The sequence below is a fragment of the Pangasianodon hypophthalmus genome, chromosome 3 (assembly GCF_027358585.1).
Source record: "Pangasianodon hypophthalmus isolate fPanHyp1 chromosome 3, fPanHyp1.pri, whole genome shotgun sequence".
Lineage (NCBI taxonomy): Eukaryota > Metazoa > Chordata > Actinopteri > Siluriformes > Pangasiidae > Pangasianodon > Pangasianodon hypophthalmus.
The window spans coordinates 11,463,656-11,482,970 of NC_069712.1; the positions used below are offsets into that span (position 1 = coordinate 11,463,656).

Below are 19,315 nucleotides of genomic sequence, written 5' to 3' on the forward strand. Positions count from 1 at the left end.
GAGCATGAGTGAGGTTGGGCACTGACGTCAGACAAGAAGACCTTGGTTACAGTCAGCATTCAAATTCATTCCAAAGGTATTCAGTGTGGTTGAGGTCAGGACTCTGTGCAGGTCACTCAAGTTCCTCCACGCCAAACTTGTCGAACCATGTCGTCATGGACCTCACTTTGCGTACAGGGGCATTGCCATGCTGGAACAGGTTTGGGCCTCTTAGTTCCAGTGAAGAGAAATCTAAATACTATAGTGTACAAAACCATTATAGACAATTCTAACAACAGACTGAGGAAGGCCCACATATGGGTGTGATGGACAGATGTCCACATATCTTTGGCCATATAGCAAATAAAGAGATGATGACTGCTCTGAATTGTATGTGTTCAATAAAATTTTACTGTGGAGATTTTAAAGTACTGTTAATTATTCATTCGTTTTCAGTAACCAGTAGTCTATCCTGGTCAGAGTCTTGGTGAGTCTGGAGCCTATCCTGGGACCACTCGATGTGTGCTGGGATTACAGTCCATTGCAGGGCAACATGCACGCACATTCACAGCTAGGAGCAATTTAGCATTGCCAGTTCACATATCACATGTTTCTGGGAGGTGTGAGGAATGCCAAATAAAAAAAAAAAATAGATAATGAGATTTAATGATTTAATAATTTTGGACATGACCAAAATGAATCAAGTGGTGTGTTGACAGATACTCAGTTAGATTTAAATTCAGTGTTTCTCAAGCAATTAAAAAGTAGTAGTAACACTTTATATTAATTTCCAGAAACAGTAGTTATTCATGAAAAGCAGGTAACACCTCCAATATAAGGTACGAATATGTGAACTAATTGTCAGCTGTCAGAGATGGTGGCAGTTGCAGTTTAGAATGCTTTATTTAAAAACTGGCAAACAAATCCTAAATATTAAGCAAGATCATGGTCACAAAACAGGGTCAGGGTCTAGTTCAAAAATCAGAATAACACCACACAGAATATAAAGCTTGGTAACATCAGGCAAGAATACACTATACAGATATTTCACAGAGAACTGTGGGTTTGAGTGTATATATAGAAGTGTTGATGATTGAGTCCAGGTGTGTGTGATTAGTATGATAGCGACGGAGGACGTGACAGAGTTTGTGTGTGTTGGGTGTTGTAGTCCATGGAGGCCATCTCTGTAGGCGGTGATTTTTTTCAGGGATTGTAGCGTTATGCCGATTCCGGTATGGATATGACACTAATAAGCTGCTAATGGTGCAAAATAACTGCTGTATTTAGTACTTTGAACAACAACATCAAACAATCTCAAAGCAGGATTCAAGACACTAAGGTACTAATGCATATCCTTTAAAAATGACCTTTACAAATTAGGAGGAAAATCTGAAAATAGTCTTGAGAAAGTCTGAGATTTTTTTTTTTTTTTAAAAAAAGAAAGGTCAAAACCCAGACTTAAGGCCCACTCTAATTTAGTTTGGGTTAATAAATGCTCTCCATGATTCATCATTAATACTGCACAGCAAACGTCATTCACATACACAGTGTGTGTCTTTTCAAATTGACTTTTCCCAATAAGTGATACTGAAATAACTGTCTCATGAAAAGTCTCATCAGGAGGATCCTCTATTGCTCGACTGGTCCCACCATCTCTCAGCTTACAAGGAAGGCACCCATCAATGCTTTTCTCTGTTCTGGCACGTAGGCAGCGCAATGAACTTCCCCTAGATGTCCGAACAGCTGAGTAACTGGCAGTCTTTGAGCGATGACTAAAGACCTACCTCTTCATGGAGTACTTAAATTAGCACAAATTATGTGTTTTTATATGACATTACCTCCATAACAGAGTTTTTACACTTAGTACTCTTACACTTAGTACTCTTGTGACCTAGAGAAGCAGTATCAAGATGTATTTATTGATAGAGACTTTAAAGCACTTCTGTAATTCGCTTTGGATAAGGGCATCTGCCAAATGACATAAATGTAAATGTAAATGAGGCCATGCGCAGTGGGTGTTGCTAATATGATTGACATTTGATTTTCCATTAACAGTATAATTTCTAGCAAACCTTTAAAATGCCCTACATGTTATTTTGAAAAGGCACATTTGTATTTGAAGGTGTTTTTAAAACTCTGTACAATGCAACAGATTGAGAATGCAATATAAACTCAAACTAAACACTGAAATATAATGTAGAATTTGTTCCATGCTTAGAAAGAAAGCATGTAGATAATTTGACGTTTAAAGGTCATCCTCAGGCATAATGCATTTTTATTTAAGTTTTTTTTTTAAGTTCTTTATGAATTCAACTGAATACACAGTTTGTGAATAAATAAATAAATCTGCCCCCGGTTCCAGAGTGCAACAGTTTTATTTGCATCATTTTATTTTATTTTATTTAGAGCCTTTATTTTATTTATAGCTTATTTAGAAGCATAGTGTCCTTTAAGGCATTATTCTCTTTTTAAACTCTCATCCCACTCATCAGATATCCCTTATTTTTATATAAGCTGCCTGCTTGGTTTAAAAACTGCATCAAGCTATTTTTAAACTATAATTTTTCTTTTGAATGTTGCATTTGTTTTGCTTGCTTGACTTCCTATAAACTTGAATGAGTATGCACATGTATCACCTCTAAGCTACCTCAGTCTGTCTCCCTGTTAAATGAGCTGGTTGAGTTACTCTACTAGCTGGTGGGCAGAGATACCAAATTTCCTCCATGTAAAATGATGTTTCGTCATGAGCCCTAGGCTGCTTTTTTATTGTCCAAGTACAAATGGGGAAGTGTTGAAGTTACAAGTCACAACAAGAAAGTGTCTAGCTTCCCCTCACAGACTATTTGTCATGCTTTTGTCATGCTTCACTGCTGCATGTTATTATACTTTTTACTCAGTAGTTTTTTTTTTTTTGCACAAATACCTTCTTTCTTTCTTTATTTCTCTGCTATTCCTCTGGTCGGTGTCTCTTGTGGGGTCTGAGCTGTTTAATGTTCTGGTGGCTTAACTTTAAAAGAAGTTTAGCTTTAACTGCTGTACTATGTAGTAAATTATTCAGCAGCAAGCTGTCTTGTAGGACAGAATAACTTGCTCCTCTGTGGGAGAGACAAGCCTTCTGTTGTTTATGCAGACACAGGTTCTCGAAGATCCTGCAGTTACCTTCCCCTTGGCTCTAGTGTAAATGGTTCAGGGAATAGAGCCACTTGACTGGCTTTATTTTATCTGCTGTCTCAGCCCAGTGACTAACCACAGACTCCCAGGAGCTTCGCTGACACACCCCGATCATGTCACACTTCAAGATACGTCACGTTTTAATGCTCTCCATGCCAAGTGGGAAAAGTAACTGAATAGCCTAGGGTGTAAGTATAAAAGTGTGTCTTATGAATATGGCAGTGTTCCTAATGCTATAAACTGCAACTGCATCCTGAGGGACTGGTTTGTGGTCTGTTTCTGTTGCCTTTGGCAATGATTCAGATGTAGAAGAGTATAAAGTCCAGAATTTAGTCTGAGTCCTTACTAAATTCCTTATCTAGCATTTGTCTGGCCATGTGTACCTGGAAAATTAGGCGGTGATGAATTACCTGAAACAAGGGATTTATTTGGGACAGCTACCATAGCGAACTAACAGGATGCAAGGAGATATTTTATTTACAGTACAGAAAGTATGCGCTGTAGTTGGGACCAAATAGTTAGGTTAATACATTGGGGAAGTGCATGACTCTATAATCTATAAGCCAGTCAGAGGAAGCAGTGTTAGTATCTGACATGTAGTTGTTCCTCTATCTCTGTTGCTTCTGTAATGCTAAACTGAGCTGATCAAACTTCATAACACACAGCCATGTTTTCATTGTTACCTGAGTTCTTCCAGTCTTCCATGCTGTCTTTTTGTGCATTCTGGTGGCACTAGTGGTGTGGGGACAGCTATCAATGCTGCTGAGAGGTTTCTGACATTCCATTATCAGAGTGTAAAGGTGAGGTGCAGCATCCCTTGATGGCCCTGTATCACACTTCATACACTTCATACTGCAGTTTTGCTTGCCCGTTGAGCATTGAAAGTAGTAGGCTTGCTTGTCTTGTATTGTGTTTAGCATTTGGAAATACTGAACACAGTGACATTTACGTACACATGGAAAAGGTTTTTGTAGCAAAAGTATATAAGTTCAGGAGAATGTGGTACTTGACAGAGTCCAGTAAGTGACTTCCAAACACAACACTAGGTAAGACAGGGCTAATAAAATTGATATACAGTATGTTGCTACAATCAAAAAATTTGAATCAAAAGGATTTTCACTAGCTTAAACTACAAGTTATTTTTTTACATTTACATTTATGGCATTTGGCAGACACCCTTAACCAGAGTGACCTACATTATCTCCTTTATACAACTGAGCAGTTGAGGGTTAAGGGCCTTGCTCAAGCGCCCAGCAGTAGCAGCTTGACAGTGCTGGGATTTTTTTAACTCTCAACCTTCTGATCAATAGTCCAACATCTTAAACACTGAGCTACCACTGCCCACTGTTTTTAAACAGACCATTTGATCATTAGGACTTCCTAGATTCATGTCAACATTTTTAGTGCACTTAAGCCTACTGATTAAAGGTTATATTGTGCTGCACCCAATTCCCCTGTTCACTATTTAGGACCAAGCAATTCCACTGTCCATAATGGCCCATTTGTCAGTCTTTTACTTTTTAAGCTACTACTACAGACAATTGAATGGCCCACCCAATTACACTGTCCTCTCTTTAGGACCACCCAACTACACTGTCCTCTCTTTAGGACCACCCAACTACACTGTCCTCTGTTTAGGACCAACCATTTACACTGTCCTCTGTTTAGGACCAACCATTTACACTGTCCTCTTTTTAGGACCACTCAATTACACTGTCCTCTCTTTAGGACCACCCAATTACACTGTCCTCTCTTTAGGACCACCCAACTACACTGTCCTCTTTTTAGGACCACTCAATTACACTGTCCTCTCTTTAGGACCACCCAATTACACTGTCCTCTCTTTAGGACCACCCAATTACACTGTCCTCTCTTTAGGACCACTCAATTAAACTGTCCTCTCTTTAGGACCACCCAACTACACTGTCCTCTTTTTAGGACCACCCAATTACACTGTCCTCTCTTTAGGACCACCCAATTACACTGTCCTCTCTTTAGGACCACCCAATTACACTGTCCTCTCTTTAGGACCACTCAATTACACTGTCCTCTCTTTAGGACCACCCAATTACACTTGTTTAGGACCAACCATTTATACTGTCCTCTCTTTAAGACCACCAAATTATACTCTACTCTCTTTAGGACCATACAATTACACTGTCCTCTCTTTAGGACCACCCAATTACACTGTCCTCTCTTTAGGACCACCCAATTACAATGTCCTCTCTTTAGGACCACCCAATTACACTGTCCTCTCTTTAGGACCACCCAATTACACTGTGCTTTCTTTAGGAACACTCAGTTACACGGTCCTCTCTTTAGGGCCACTTAATTACACTGTCCAACAATGGTCCAGCTGTCAGTCTTTTAAAGCTTTGGATTTAAACTAAAGTTATAGATCTTTAACTTCAACTTTAGTACTAGCCCGCTCATTAAGACCACCCAATTACAATGTTCTCTTTTTAGGACCTCCCAATTACACCGTCCACAGTTTTAGGACCACAGAATCACAATGTTCACTTTTTAGGACTATATAATTACAGTATCCACTGTTTCGGGCCACCCAATAATAATGACTACTTTTTATGGCCATGAAATTTTGCTTTCCACTATTTAGTACTACACAGTTCCACTGTCTACTATTTTAACACAGAAATCATGGTATTTCACAGTGGACTGTTTAAGATCATGCAATTCCACTGCCCACTGTTTTGGACTACACAATTTAACTGACTACATTTTAGAACCAATCTGTGAACAGTGTAAAGTATTTTTACTCTACTTATAAATTATAGTTTATGGCAGCATTGCCTTTAGATCAGTTAATATACAGACACTGACCATATTAATCGCTGTTTTGAGAAGGTAGTCATCAACGTTAGAGCTATCATTAGCGTTAGATGGCTAGTTTTTTGCTAATGCTACTTGCTATTGTCTGCTGGCTAGCTTGTTGCTAAGCTACCCGCAATTGTCTGCAGTTGTTGCTGTACTGCAATTTCAGTCCAAAATGTTGCATGAATGTTTGAGGTTCATATTACCAGTAGCCTGTTAGGCCTGTAACTGTAAAAGTGTGGATAAAGTAGCTTTTTATGAGCTTTACATGCTCTGACAGAGCAAACAAAAGACATGCTTTTTGGGGTGACATCCATGTTGAACGTCTTGAGGTGGCAAATGACATTATTACAATTTGCAAATTACCACTTACAAGGCACCATAGATGCAGCATCATTTCTTCTGTGTGTATGAGACATGTCAAGAAAGATGCAAGGGATGTTGCTGAAGGCTTTAATCTGCAAAGGTACAGTCTTCGAAAGGATAAGCCACTGGGAATTGGAGCTACTTTAAAAAAATGTGTAGAACTTGCTCACTTTGTACCTTGTAAAACTAGTAAATATTCCTGCCTTGGCAGATTTCAGCACACGCTATTTGGATATACAGATGTCATAGGCTACGTAAGCTTCTAACCATCCCACTCTGAAGTGTTTACTTGTGCAATAAGCTCTGCATTTCTGTAATCTCACCATATGTCTGTGTGTGTGTGTGTGTGTGTCAGTCAGGAGAGTGTGCTGAGCCTCTGTTGACAATACTGACATTACTCTTATTGAAGGAACATCTGTGCCAGAGCGGCTTGCAGACAAGCATGAAGAGGATTAAAAATAGCTATCAAACTGCCTCCATTGTCAGAATAGTCTGAAAGGGTCGCCAGGCATCTAAAAAAAATCTGGACATTTAATTCCATGACAAAAAAACCCCTCCTACCTAACCCTTCATGCGGAAGCTTTGGAAAAAACCTTGTCAGCCATATTATTCATCCAGCGCCTGTGTGAAACTGACAGGACGAACGGAGGGTGTTTTTGTAACTCAGCAGAAGTTTTAACTGTACAGTAATTAGTCATGCCTACAGGCGCTTTATTTCCTTGTCTTTGGATGACATTTCTTAATATCTCTTTCTGGATGACTTACTACATTGCTAAGTCTACATCTTCATCTATTACTGCTGTCATAACATGGACAAATGGGCCTTTAATGATCCATTTGCCAGTTGCTTAAAAGTTTGCCTTTGATTGCATGAGATTGTAAGGATATAGAACATAACGATAGCGTTTAGTATTGCTTTTGACCATCACACCTCTTTAAATGCCTGGTGCTTTATATCTCAATAGTCAACATCATCAAACCCCAAATTAAACATACTGTCAACTGGGTTATAAAATGTGATGGGTTGTACTGTTATACAGAAATAATCAACAACATTAATCAAGACTTTACCACTCCAAAGTTGATTATTTTCTAATAACACCATATCCTAAAGTATATTTCTCCTACATCACAGCAATTTCTCAACTAATCAATTTTTGTTTATTGAAGTATGACACTTCATATATTTGATCAGTTTATAGTTATGTTTAATGTTGTGGATTGCCCAAAAAACAAGCTAGTTCCTCTTATTACTTATGTTACAGCATACATAAACTGTCGTTACCTCACCAGCCTCTCTCTCTCTCTCTCTCTCTCTCTCTCTCGAAGTTAATAAGACAGAAAAAAAATGCAGCTTGTCCTGTTACCAAGAAAATGCAAAACCCTCCTTCCTGAAGACTTTCCTGTGTTAGAAAACGTACAGCTTCTTCTCAGACTGTTAGAAAGTGCTGGCACTGGAGACTCTTTCCTGAAAGTCCCTGTGTAATATGGTACTATACTGTAGAAGCAATAATATATTAGAACAAGCGCTTTAAAATAATCCTTTCAGCCTTGCAATATAAGCTGCTGTCAGAGCTGTGCTGTTATAGAAAATTAATCAACATCATCTGAACAATCAGTATCGAGTGTAAGACAGCACGGCGGTATAAATATATCTAAATTGCACATCCCCTCACAGTATTGTATTATGAGATTCCTGAACAAAAATTAGTTGCAGATCCCATAGAATATATCTGAGATTATTTGGAATAAACACTGGTGGCATCCTTTCCTGACAGGACTGATGGTGATATTAAGGCAATGGGTGGTGTAACCAAGTGTTGTAATTTTTGCTTCCACTGATTAAGCACACAATTCACAATTAGTGACTAATTCACTTGCTGTTCTAAATAATGCCACATATCTTCTTTGGTACAATACACAAAGTACAAATAATTAGTCAATGAACAAAGATTTGTGTGCTACTGATATAGGTGTAATATCGACTTGTCATTGTAGTAAACCGTGGAAAGTCCACTGCTGTAGGTGACAAAAAAAGATTAACTAAGTGAAGGATTACAAGGAACAACAATCTCAGTATCCTTGGGTGTTGTTTGTGAAATTCCACGCAGGGTCTTTATTATTCATCTGGATTTTTACCTTGTCACGGGCTTGTAAATATGTATGTATATTTCATATGCAAGGTACAGGAAATGCTGCATTATTTACACTCCCCCCCTCATGTGCACTGCATATGAAAGCCAACAGATGCCAGTCTTGAAACTGACAACAAAGTGAGTCAGGCTTCCTTGTGTATTTGCCTTTGGCTTTTGAAAAATCCTAATCTTCACCCTGCTATTTTTTGGGCATTTATGCTAAAGGCTTTATTTGAAATACTGACGTTGCATCGTCCAGTGTATGCAATCACAGAGGAGGCAGATCAGGGGTTGAGAGGCAGGGTGGTAGATGATGTCATTTAAATCTTTCTGCTGATTAGAGCTGATATTTGTAGATGCACACAGCTTCTGTTATGATTAAATTCGAGCTTAAAGAGGCAAGAATTCAATCAGCACATTAATAAAAAGCAACATTATCTAATACTATTAATACTTATGGAATGTTACAGTGTGTCCATTTAGAGTTCATAAGACAGTGATGTACAAACATGCAAATGAAATATAAATAAGGAATAAAACATTTCAGGTCATGCTGTTATAAGAAAATAAAACCACAAGGGGATGATGGGATACTGTTACCACAACAAAGTGAATAGTTTTCCTGTAAAAATATGGCCAATGACAATTTTTTATTTATTAATGAATGATGTTCTTTTTAACTGTTACTATATTATAGTTATGGAATGTCCACAAGATTAGTTAGTTCCTATTATCATGTACGGTATAACAGCCATAAACACTCCTCCTCACACCAGCCTCTCTTTTTCTCTCTCTTGTGTTTAATACAAAAAAAAGGCAGCTTGTCATGATACTGAGAAACCAGAACACGAAAGCTCCTCTGTCCTGAAGACTCTCTAGTGGCAGAGAATTTACTCACTGCTACAAAGCTCAGACACTGGAGACTCCATATACTAAAACATATAAACATATACTTACAGAAAAGGCCCTGTGAATGAGCTGTTACTATAAGAATAATAACGCATTATAATGAGCGCACTAATATAAACCTAATATAAAACTAATATTTCTGTTATAATCAAACTATTGTCAGAGCCATGCTGTTACATACTTGAGAATTCAACACTGCTGTGGTATAAAAATATGGCATTGTTTTCCCCCTGGTTGCTATTAAGACCAAATGTATTTTGCAGCCATCTTGGTTATTAAAGGCAAAGAGATTTCCTTTCCCCTGGTTGTTGTTAAGGGCAGACATGGTGAGCACTTCAGTGAGTTTTGCCAGCACAGCGAAACTCTGAGCAAGGGATTCTCAGCACGTTTGTCTCAGGTTGGGGATCATGTGTTTGATCCTGCCATTGCATCATGGCACAGTTAATTGGAAAAGAAGAGAGTTTTGATACTCCAGCACTGAGAAAGGAGCTTTCAAGCAGCTCTGTCTCAGGACACACGCCTCATACATTAAACATAAAAATAAAAGGTAAAACGCAGGTAAGAGGAAAGAAAAGTGCAAAGAGTCAGGGACTGAAGACTAGACTTTCCCCAGGGTAGGTTCTTAGAGAGACTAAAAGTACATGCTGAACTTGAACTGAAAAAGGCAGTATAGTTGGGACAACAGTCCACCAACTTTAAACATCTACAAGTAACTCCGGAATTATTGTCACCTTTAAAGAGAATGGGCGAAATGATCAAATAAACAACACACATAATATTCAATTTTCCACTTGGCAAAACATTTTCATAGTGACAACTCTTTTATGTGTATATGTACAATATATACAATATATGTGAATATCTACAATGAATATAAACAGATTTATTACTCACAGTCTCCAGGCAGTTTATTGTTGCCTTTGAACTTTTTCCCTAGAGTACAAATATGAGGTTGCACACATGCAAAATCCCTTTGACCTTCATCACCATGAGAACATATAGTCATATAGCTGTTGACACATTTGTTTTTGTGACTCTTCAGGACATAGGATTATACAAATGTAGCATAGATACAGTATGTATATATAATATGTGTATCTAACTACCAATAGCTTTGAAAAAAGTAGCATGCATACATACGAGTAGCATACAAACTTGCTTTCATTAAGTGCTTTATCCTGGTCAGGGTTGTGGTGTATCCAGAGCCTATACTGGGAACACTGGGTGCAAGGTGGGAATACTCCCTAAATGTGATGCCAGTCTATCAAAGGGCACCATTTGATAGACCAGTTGATACACATTCACATACTTATTCACACCTAGGGGCGATTTATCTTAGCTAATCCACTGACATGACCATGGATACAGGGACTACATGTGACACACACACACGCTGGGGTCTGGCCACCCCACAAAACGCAGTGTTTTTGGAATTACAATTGGAATTTTGTCTCCTCTTTAATGCTCAAATCAGAGCACAGTCTAACTATTAAAACTGGACATTGCATACAAGAAAAGCTCCCATACCTACTGTAAAATATGGTGGTGAATCATTGATGTTTGGGGCTGTTTTGTGGCTGGCGGTCTAGGGACAATTGTGAAGATTGATGGCATTGTGAATATTACTATAGTCTGGAATGTTTTAGACCAAAAACACTTTTGCCTTTTCCAGGAAAATAAGACTTTGCTGTAGATTGATAGTTTAAAAAGACATTCAAAGAAAGAAGGAAATTGCAACAGGGAGACAAAAAATCATTGTTTTGCAATGGCCATCTCAGTCTCTGGACTTGAGCCTATCTGAAAATCTTAAAGAGGAACATTCACATTCACAAATCTATGAATATATAGGAGCTTGGAATGTTCTGCATGGAAGAGTTTCTTTACAAAATCTAAAAGATTGTTAATGCAGTGCTCCAATATGTTTAAGATTAAAATATATATACAATATAAAATCTGTATATTGATGTTTATGCTGAAGGTGACAATACTTTTGGAGTTGTATTCATGTCTTTAAATTACTATTTAAAATGGGATCATGATATACGTAGTATTTATGACACATAACACATGACTGACTCAGATAATCGTCTTATGTGTGGATAAATAATCTGCAGATGACGTTAGGCAAAAGGCTATCACAGAGATGAAAGACACAGATGTGATATAGCAACAAGAAGCTTGTGATGAGCAGAAAGGGTAATGACATTACCATTAGATGAACACAGCAACCAGACATATAAATAGAAGGAAACAGACAGTTCTCACATGTTGGTTAAAGATGTCTGCAGCAGTCTGATAATGACATCACTAGTACTCTTTCAAGCCCTGTAGTTGTGTGTGTGTGTGTGTGTGTGTTACACCTCTATTTCTAGCTTTATTTTCTAGGCTCTGGCAGAATTGCGGCAAGTTTGATGTAGCACTGCTCAAACAGAAGGCAAGTCAGCATTAAATACTTCAAAAGGCTGTGTGGAAAAATCTGCTCTCCCCAAATCATGTTATTTTGATATAATGCCCTCTAAATTCTGGAATTGCATGAACCCAGGAATTAAAGAGCCTCAACCAGGGATGGGCAAAATACATAAAAATGTAGTGTGATTCATAATATTAAATATAAGTGTAAGTATAACTATATTTTAATGACTTACAAAATATTGTAAATAATATTGGTATAATTTTTCTATAATATTATACCAAAATAATACTTATAATATTAACAGTAAGAATATTGGTAATAAATACAATACTTTTCTAAATATGGAAACACATATTGTGGGAGAGACACAAAATCAGGATTGCCGCACCTAGAGATGTGAGCGTTCTGGTAGATTATACACTAATAATAATGCTAGGTCCTTCAGAAACCGCACTGGTTCTTTGGATTAAATAGTGAAGAATTCTTCAATTAAATGTCAATTTTATTTCTAAAGTATTATTATACCTGGGATGTTAACCTGTAGTTATATGTCACTCTTGTGTGTTAGTAAGATCGTGTTAAAACTCCCTGACTAGAGCAGCATTGTCTTATGAAAAACACATTAGTGAAATTGTGAAATCATTGAAACACTTTTTAAACACTGAGCAGAAATAGGCATGGTTTTTGCAACACGCTGAATAGAAACAAGTCAGTTGATACGTTCCAGGATCTCAATTTCCTCCCTGACGATTCATTCAGGCGTTTGTTAGCACTGCTGTGCTGTTCACAAACTGTTTACAAACAGAAGGTGCTTTGGTGTGAGTGCACGCTCTAAAAGCAACCAGGATCATATCATGGAAAAGAAAACGGTATAGTATTTTATAGTATTTTGACCATCATATAAGAATTACAGAATGGGATTTTATATTCAAATACATTTCTCAATAACAGTGTCCATTGTTTTTCTGACCTTGGAAGCTGACAAAAGAATTATGTTTTTTTTTTTTCTATATTTCTACATAATTCAAATATATAAAATTCATATTAAAATACTTTCAGCTTCCAAGCTCTGTACTGCTTGAGCCCACCACAAGCTAAGTTTTTTACACAGGCAATAATAAAAAAAAACTAACTTTCTAGTTACAATTACTCCAGATTTGTACTTGTACTATACTCTTTTGGAAGCTTAGAACTTTTCTTCAGTGGTATTTCATATATCCTATATTAGAAGGCTAGCTGATTACACAGGCTTACACCAAGGCATTGAAAAAATTATATCTACAGGATGATGCACTCAGATATTCAAATCAGCCTCTGAAAAAATGTAAGTACACTGCAGGTAGTGATGGCAAACTTGTTTCAGAGAAATGAGCCATCTCTAGCATAGGTCTGTGCATTATGTACAGCAATCCACAAATTTAATACTGTATGTATACATATGTATGATTTTATGCGTTATGAAACCTAATGTCGAAGTGTAGATGGATCTGTTTCTTCTGTATGCTGACTGTGAACCTTCTCATCTCTGTATGAATGTCACACTCCAACAAGTTATCCACGCTAAGCTGACCCCTTGAGCTTTCTCTCTACTTTCACCTTTTTCTTTTCTTTTTTCCTCTCACTTTTTCACTCTTGCCTTTAGCCTGTCACGGGCTGGTGAATTCAAGTACATCAGCAAGACATGTGAGACACAGCACCCATTTACTCTCATTTTTCAGCTTATTAACTGTGAAACTCATGCCTGTGCTTCTGTTCATCCTACAGATCATTATTCCAGCACATTCACTGCGCTCTGAGCTACAAAGATCATTGGATTTCACCACAAACATTCAGCGTTAGGAGCGTCATCATGCAGGTCTCCAGAGTCCACCGTTTATCTCTTTCATTCTTTTACACTCGTGGGCCCAGGGCCATTTTAGTGGCCCAAACCCAAAGGCGACTTGAAGGCCCCTTACCCACTATAATCAGAGTTTATTGTCATTAACTTTGGTTAGAAAAAATCATCAAGAAATGTAGTGCTTCTGTATATAAAATATTTTTTCTATGATCTACTTAAATGTTTTCTGATCTCTGCTTGGGTTTGAAGAAATTAGCACATGATTATGAATGTTCTAGCAAGTGGGAGGTACTGAAGGAAAGAAATAAGTAGTAAAGAGTCCAGATTTTATCTGACAAACATGGGCAGACTTTTAAAACACAGCTTGAGATTTGCAGTTTATTTACAATTGCAATTAGTAGTCATAATTAGTCAATTACTTACATAATTACTTAGTGCACATAGTTCTGAAATTGGAGTATGTTAAGCATCGGCAGGGGGTCCACGATTTAAAAAAAAAAGTTACTATGGTTACTCTAAAAGATGAATATGAGATGATAGATCAGAATTTCAGCTTTCATTTTCGGATATTTACATCTAGATGTGTTAAATAACTTGAAGATGGTGCCTTTTGTTTGAACCCTCCCATTGTTCAAATGATCAAAATATTGGAATGTATGACTGACAGGTGTTTCTTCTTTCCCAGGTGAGCTCTGTTAGCCTGATTGTTTCAACAGTTAACAGCTCTGAATGTTTATATATATTAGTTTATTGCAATCCTCATTAACTGAGGTCAGTGGAATTGTTTTACAGTTAAAGGAATCCCGGGTAGCAAAATGTATGAGAACCCCTGGTTTATAGCACTGTTAGTACTTTTGCCCCAGCTATGATTTTTCATATTTGTTAATATGATTTAGAAATAATTAGGGTGAAATCAGCTATATCCCATGATATTTGGATCACACTACGAGAGTGTATAGTTCAAGTGCAGAGTTTAGTGAACAGCACAGAATTGTAGTCAGAAAACAGGCCAGGCCAAAACCAAAAAGTCAGAACCACTGATGAACAAATCCAAAGGCAACCAGCAAACATGATAAACAGTCTGAGATTCAGATTACCAGGCTGTCCAACATGAAAAAACAAACAGGTCAGTATCGCAGATGGTAAAGTAGGAAAGACTTCACAAAGATTAATTGGTAATAAATTGGATTTATTGTCTCTGAATGAGGAAGTGATGGGGATCAGTTAAGTGACCCCTAGAGGTAGGATAGTACTCAGGTGATGGGGACCTGTGAAGTGAAGTGACTTGTGGCCAAGTATGGTGACCCATACTCGGAATTTGTGCTCTGCATTTAACCCATCCAAGGGCACACACACAGTAGTGAACACACACACACACACACACCGTGAACACACACCCGGAGCAGTGGGCAGCCTTTTTTGCTGTGGCGCCCGGGGAGCAGTTGGGGGTTCGGTGCCTTGCTCAAGGGTCTCACCTCAGTCGTGGTACTGAGGGTGGGGTGGTCATTCACTCCCCCCACCTACAATCCCTGCCGGACCTGAGACTCTAACCCACAACCTTCAGGTTCACCTTCGGGTTACAAGTCCGAGCCTCTAACCATTAGGCCACAACTGCCAATAAAGGTAGCATGGAGTCAGATCAACAGGGGAGCGTATGACAATAGTCAACAAGACTTTTGCAATGTAAAAAAATTCAAGTTGACTATTGCTTGCAATAAAATTTTCCCAAGCATTGAAAATAACTAGCTAACATAAGAACATAGCAATGCTCAATGAAATAAAAAGGCCTTTAAATGTAGTCTATAACACAACCAACCATTAAGCTACTGTAAAAGCTAGCTATATGAACTTACTTTGAGTTAGTCTAACAACGTTTATTCAAAATAACATCTAGATAGCCCCTAGCGTCTTCATTTGAACTAAAAGGTTTAGTAAACCTGCAATGAAACAAACATAAAGACTCAATCCAATTAGTTAGCTAATGTTCAGTTCGAATCTGTGTTTTTCATTTTTCAGCTCTAGATGGATAGAGGATCTACTGATCATAATATCATGATCTTCCCAAGATACACCTCTAACTTGGGAACCTTTCAAGTTGTATTCTTTGTTCTTTTCAGGCCACAAGGGGTGCCTTGCAACTACCAGAACCATGGACTTATTTTGTTGAAGAAATAAAAAATACAATAAGACTTCATACACACATGACTCCCTTATGGCCCAGCAGCTGCCTGTACTACTTATAGCAAGAAATGGCTCTGCTGAGACCTGACCAGAAAATTCAGCCAGCACACTGCAAAACACACATTTCGCTTGTTCACAAGGTTGGACAGGTTTAACTTCTGAATTATACCCAGAAAAGTTTAAACAAATATTTAACTCACAAAAGCTTGTAAGGAAAAGAGAATACTTTTATAGTGTGATGAAAGACAAGATGTTATGGCAAACTATGCCTTTTAATTTACACTGAACTTCTCTGAATGGATTGTGACAGTAAATAGAGCCAAAAAAAAAAAAATGCAAGGTTAGAATTCTGAGAAGCAGCTTATCCATATCCACTACTGGTTCTGGTGTTTTCACACTTGAGTTCTTTTCTCACAACAGAAAGCATAGAGATGTTTAAAGACTTATTTTCACGCAGTTCTCAAGGCTTAAAGTCAACACTTTAAAGGCTGCACATAGAAGGCTGTGCATTTTTTACATGGTGTGGTGTGAAATTTTGATTAAGACGTTCCACCTGTGGTTAAAGAACCTAATCAAAGGCATTTTTTAAAGTAACCACTTTAATGTCTGTTGTTCTGAGTCGTACCTAAAGTGGCCCAGTGTAACTTTCAGCATTAACATAATCCTAAAACAGTGACAGTGGGAAAGGAAATGAGAACCTGGCAGCTGAGTTGATGTGAAGAGCAAGTGCAAGGCTTAATGATGCATCACAAATAGCCTGTTTGAAAGGTGTTATACATACAGTGAATATCCACTTGATATAATATGGTAGTTATTGAAAAAAGTCCAGTGTATCCTTGTATAAAGCGGACATGTTTGTGTGTGTGTGTGTGTTTACATACACAGGGGAAAAGAATTTGGGCATGATGTAGATTTTCTCCTGACTGTACCTGGGCCTGGTAAAGAGGATGGACTTCTACCTGCTGTGATTGACCGACTCAGGAGTCAGGTACTATAACAGTTTGGCTTTTAACCTCAAACTCCACTTCATCAGCATTAACATTTGAGTGCACTTTCACTGTTCTTTAAATGGGACTTCTGTTCTTTGAAAAGGACACCTTGATTTTATTCTTGCATCCTGGTGTCATTAGTAAAAGCTTACCATATTGCATACGGACTTATACATTATAGGATCATATTCAGAGTTGAGTTTTGCACCATAGTGAGGAGTTAATACCCAAATAACTGTACATACATCTGTATTCAGACCTCAGATGTAACAACAGAATAAACGGCTATTCAAAAGTTACAGACACAGTGTATAGTTTGCTACACACAGTGGTGTGTCTCAGTTCTGCGTTATTCTGAACTTTTGTCTTGCAGCATATTGTCTTGAGCAAGGAGCATTATTAAGTCCAGCTTCACTCTTCCCTCAAATAACTCTCTATTTTCTAGAAGTGTATGATATTTAACAAATCTCACAGCTATTCCCATCCATTTAAAAGCCAACATGTCTTACTCATATGTGCCAGTTTAAAGGATCAGCGCTAAGATAGTAACCATACTTGAAGCTTTCCATGTGTTTTCTTTTTGTCGCTTATTTGTTTAGCCAATTATTTTGGGTGTGAATAAAAGTACATTACACTGAGAGAACAGCATTCCAAGTGTAAAGCGACTCTTTGATTAATGAGTAAAACAACCCATCTGTTCCATTATTTTATTAATTTATTTACCCTTTCTTTGTGAGAGTGAACTAAAAAAAATGTTTGTGAAGCTGGCAAGAATGAATTTGAGCTTTCCTTCTGAATAATAAAAGATTCTTTCCTTTATTGCTTATATAAATGGTTGAAGGCTTCAAACAAATTGGTTTCTAAGGAGTTATATCCAGGGGTTCCACTCCCACTTCAGAAACTTGGAACAGGAAAAAGAACAAATCAACACTTTAGCCTCCTAAGACACAAAAAATATCTCACTCTCTACAGTACCATAGGAATTTGCACTTCTCCTCTCAGGAATTTGGCAGAGTTCCTCATAGCAGAATTTGTTTCTGCAAAACAGTTCAGCTTCTGTGGCAAATTTTTTGGTTTATCTCCCTCAAACCGAATTCATCCATCCATCTACCCATCCATCCATCTGTTATGGGTGTTAAATAGAAAATGATGAAAACTGAATGAAAATTGCAGAATTGCAATAAATAAACATACAAGTAAACATTTAACAGGCTGCCAAGCCCCTGTTCACTCTCATCTATCTATCTATCTATCTATCTATCTCAGCATGTAATGGTTGGCAGGCTCTATTAGGAGTGTAACAATGCACAACATTCGAATTCGATATGCTTTTGATGTGGTGGTGTCTTGAGATGACACATTTTAAGCATTGCCTGAATATGTGCCTTAGGTTTCCATTTTCAGCTGACGGAAATCTTCAACGTTATAAAAGTACAATAATTGAAAATTTTCAATACTGTTTGCATGATCGAGTCAGACTCTTAGCAGCATATAATGAAACAAAAGCTGTGCATAAGAAGGTAACAGAATTAAACATAGCTAATTAAACATTAGCTCTATGGCCAAGCTTTCACTGGTGTGGTTCGGGGTGGTGTGTTCGAAGCGCAGGGATTTTCCCTTTCTGCTGTTAGCTGCTTTAGCTGTCACGATCACATAGCTCTCTGTAGCCCTAGATGTGTTTTTGAATCCTGTGTTCTTTCATTACTGAATATGAATTTCCCAATCACCACAGTGATTTCTTTAGCCTGGATTGAATCAGCAAGGGAAGAGAGAGCTAATACACAAGCTGCTTGCCTAACAGCATGTTTAAAAGAAGCATTTTTCTAAAATCCTTGTAGCCTTTCCTGATTGGAAATAAGGAGGAAGCTACTTTTTCAGTGGAGTTTGTGTGGGCGTGATTAAGTTTAAATGTTTATTACACATCATGTTATATAAGCAGTATTTTATGATAAATAGCCTACTTTATTGTGTCTTCTGTCTATCTATCTATCTATCTATCTATTTCAGTCTATAATGATTGGCAGGTTTTATAGCTACTTATGCACTCTGAATTTGTGGATCGCAGTGACAATATTTGATAGATTGATGGACAGATGGTCAGATAGTTGAAAGATTGATGGATGAATAATGGACAGATTGATAGATGGATATTTCTGGCAAAGCCCAGGGAATAGACAAAAACCATAGCTGAATATATTATCAACTAATGAAGCTAGTTAAATAGACTGATTAGGGAATTTGGTGACAGTTGTAAAGAAATGGCTGCCGAAACAGATCTGACAAACACTCCTCTACAGCAACTTTGAATTCTTGAATTCTGAAGACTCTGCAGAAGAGACGCAGTGGGACAGGAGGAGACTTGGATAAGGTGTTCTGTAGGAATTATCACTTCATTCTTTGGTCAGCACATATGATATTAAGGCAAGGGACTTGGCACAAGTGAGTAGAGCAATGTTCACAATTCTCAGGCTTCACATCCTTGTTCTCAGTACATACCAGGAAT

General features: G+C 37.7%; 1 protein-coding gene across 2 annotated transcripts in view; it reads left to right on the forward strand.

Moving 5' to 3' along the window:
- Positions 1 to 19,315, forward strand: part of dntt (deoxynucleotidyltransferase, terminal) — a 109,044-nt gene that overhangs the window by 38,790 nt on the left and 50,939 nt on the right. For both annotated transcript variants that reach the window (XM_026934595.3, XM_026934587.3), the window contains exon 8: positions 16,709 to 16,811. In XM_026934595.3, the coding sequence (XP_026790396.1) occupies positions 16,709 to 16,811 (103 nt within the window). The remainder of the gene's footprint in view (positions 1 to 16,708; positions 16,812 to 19,315) is intronic.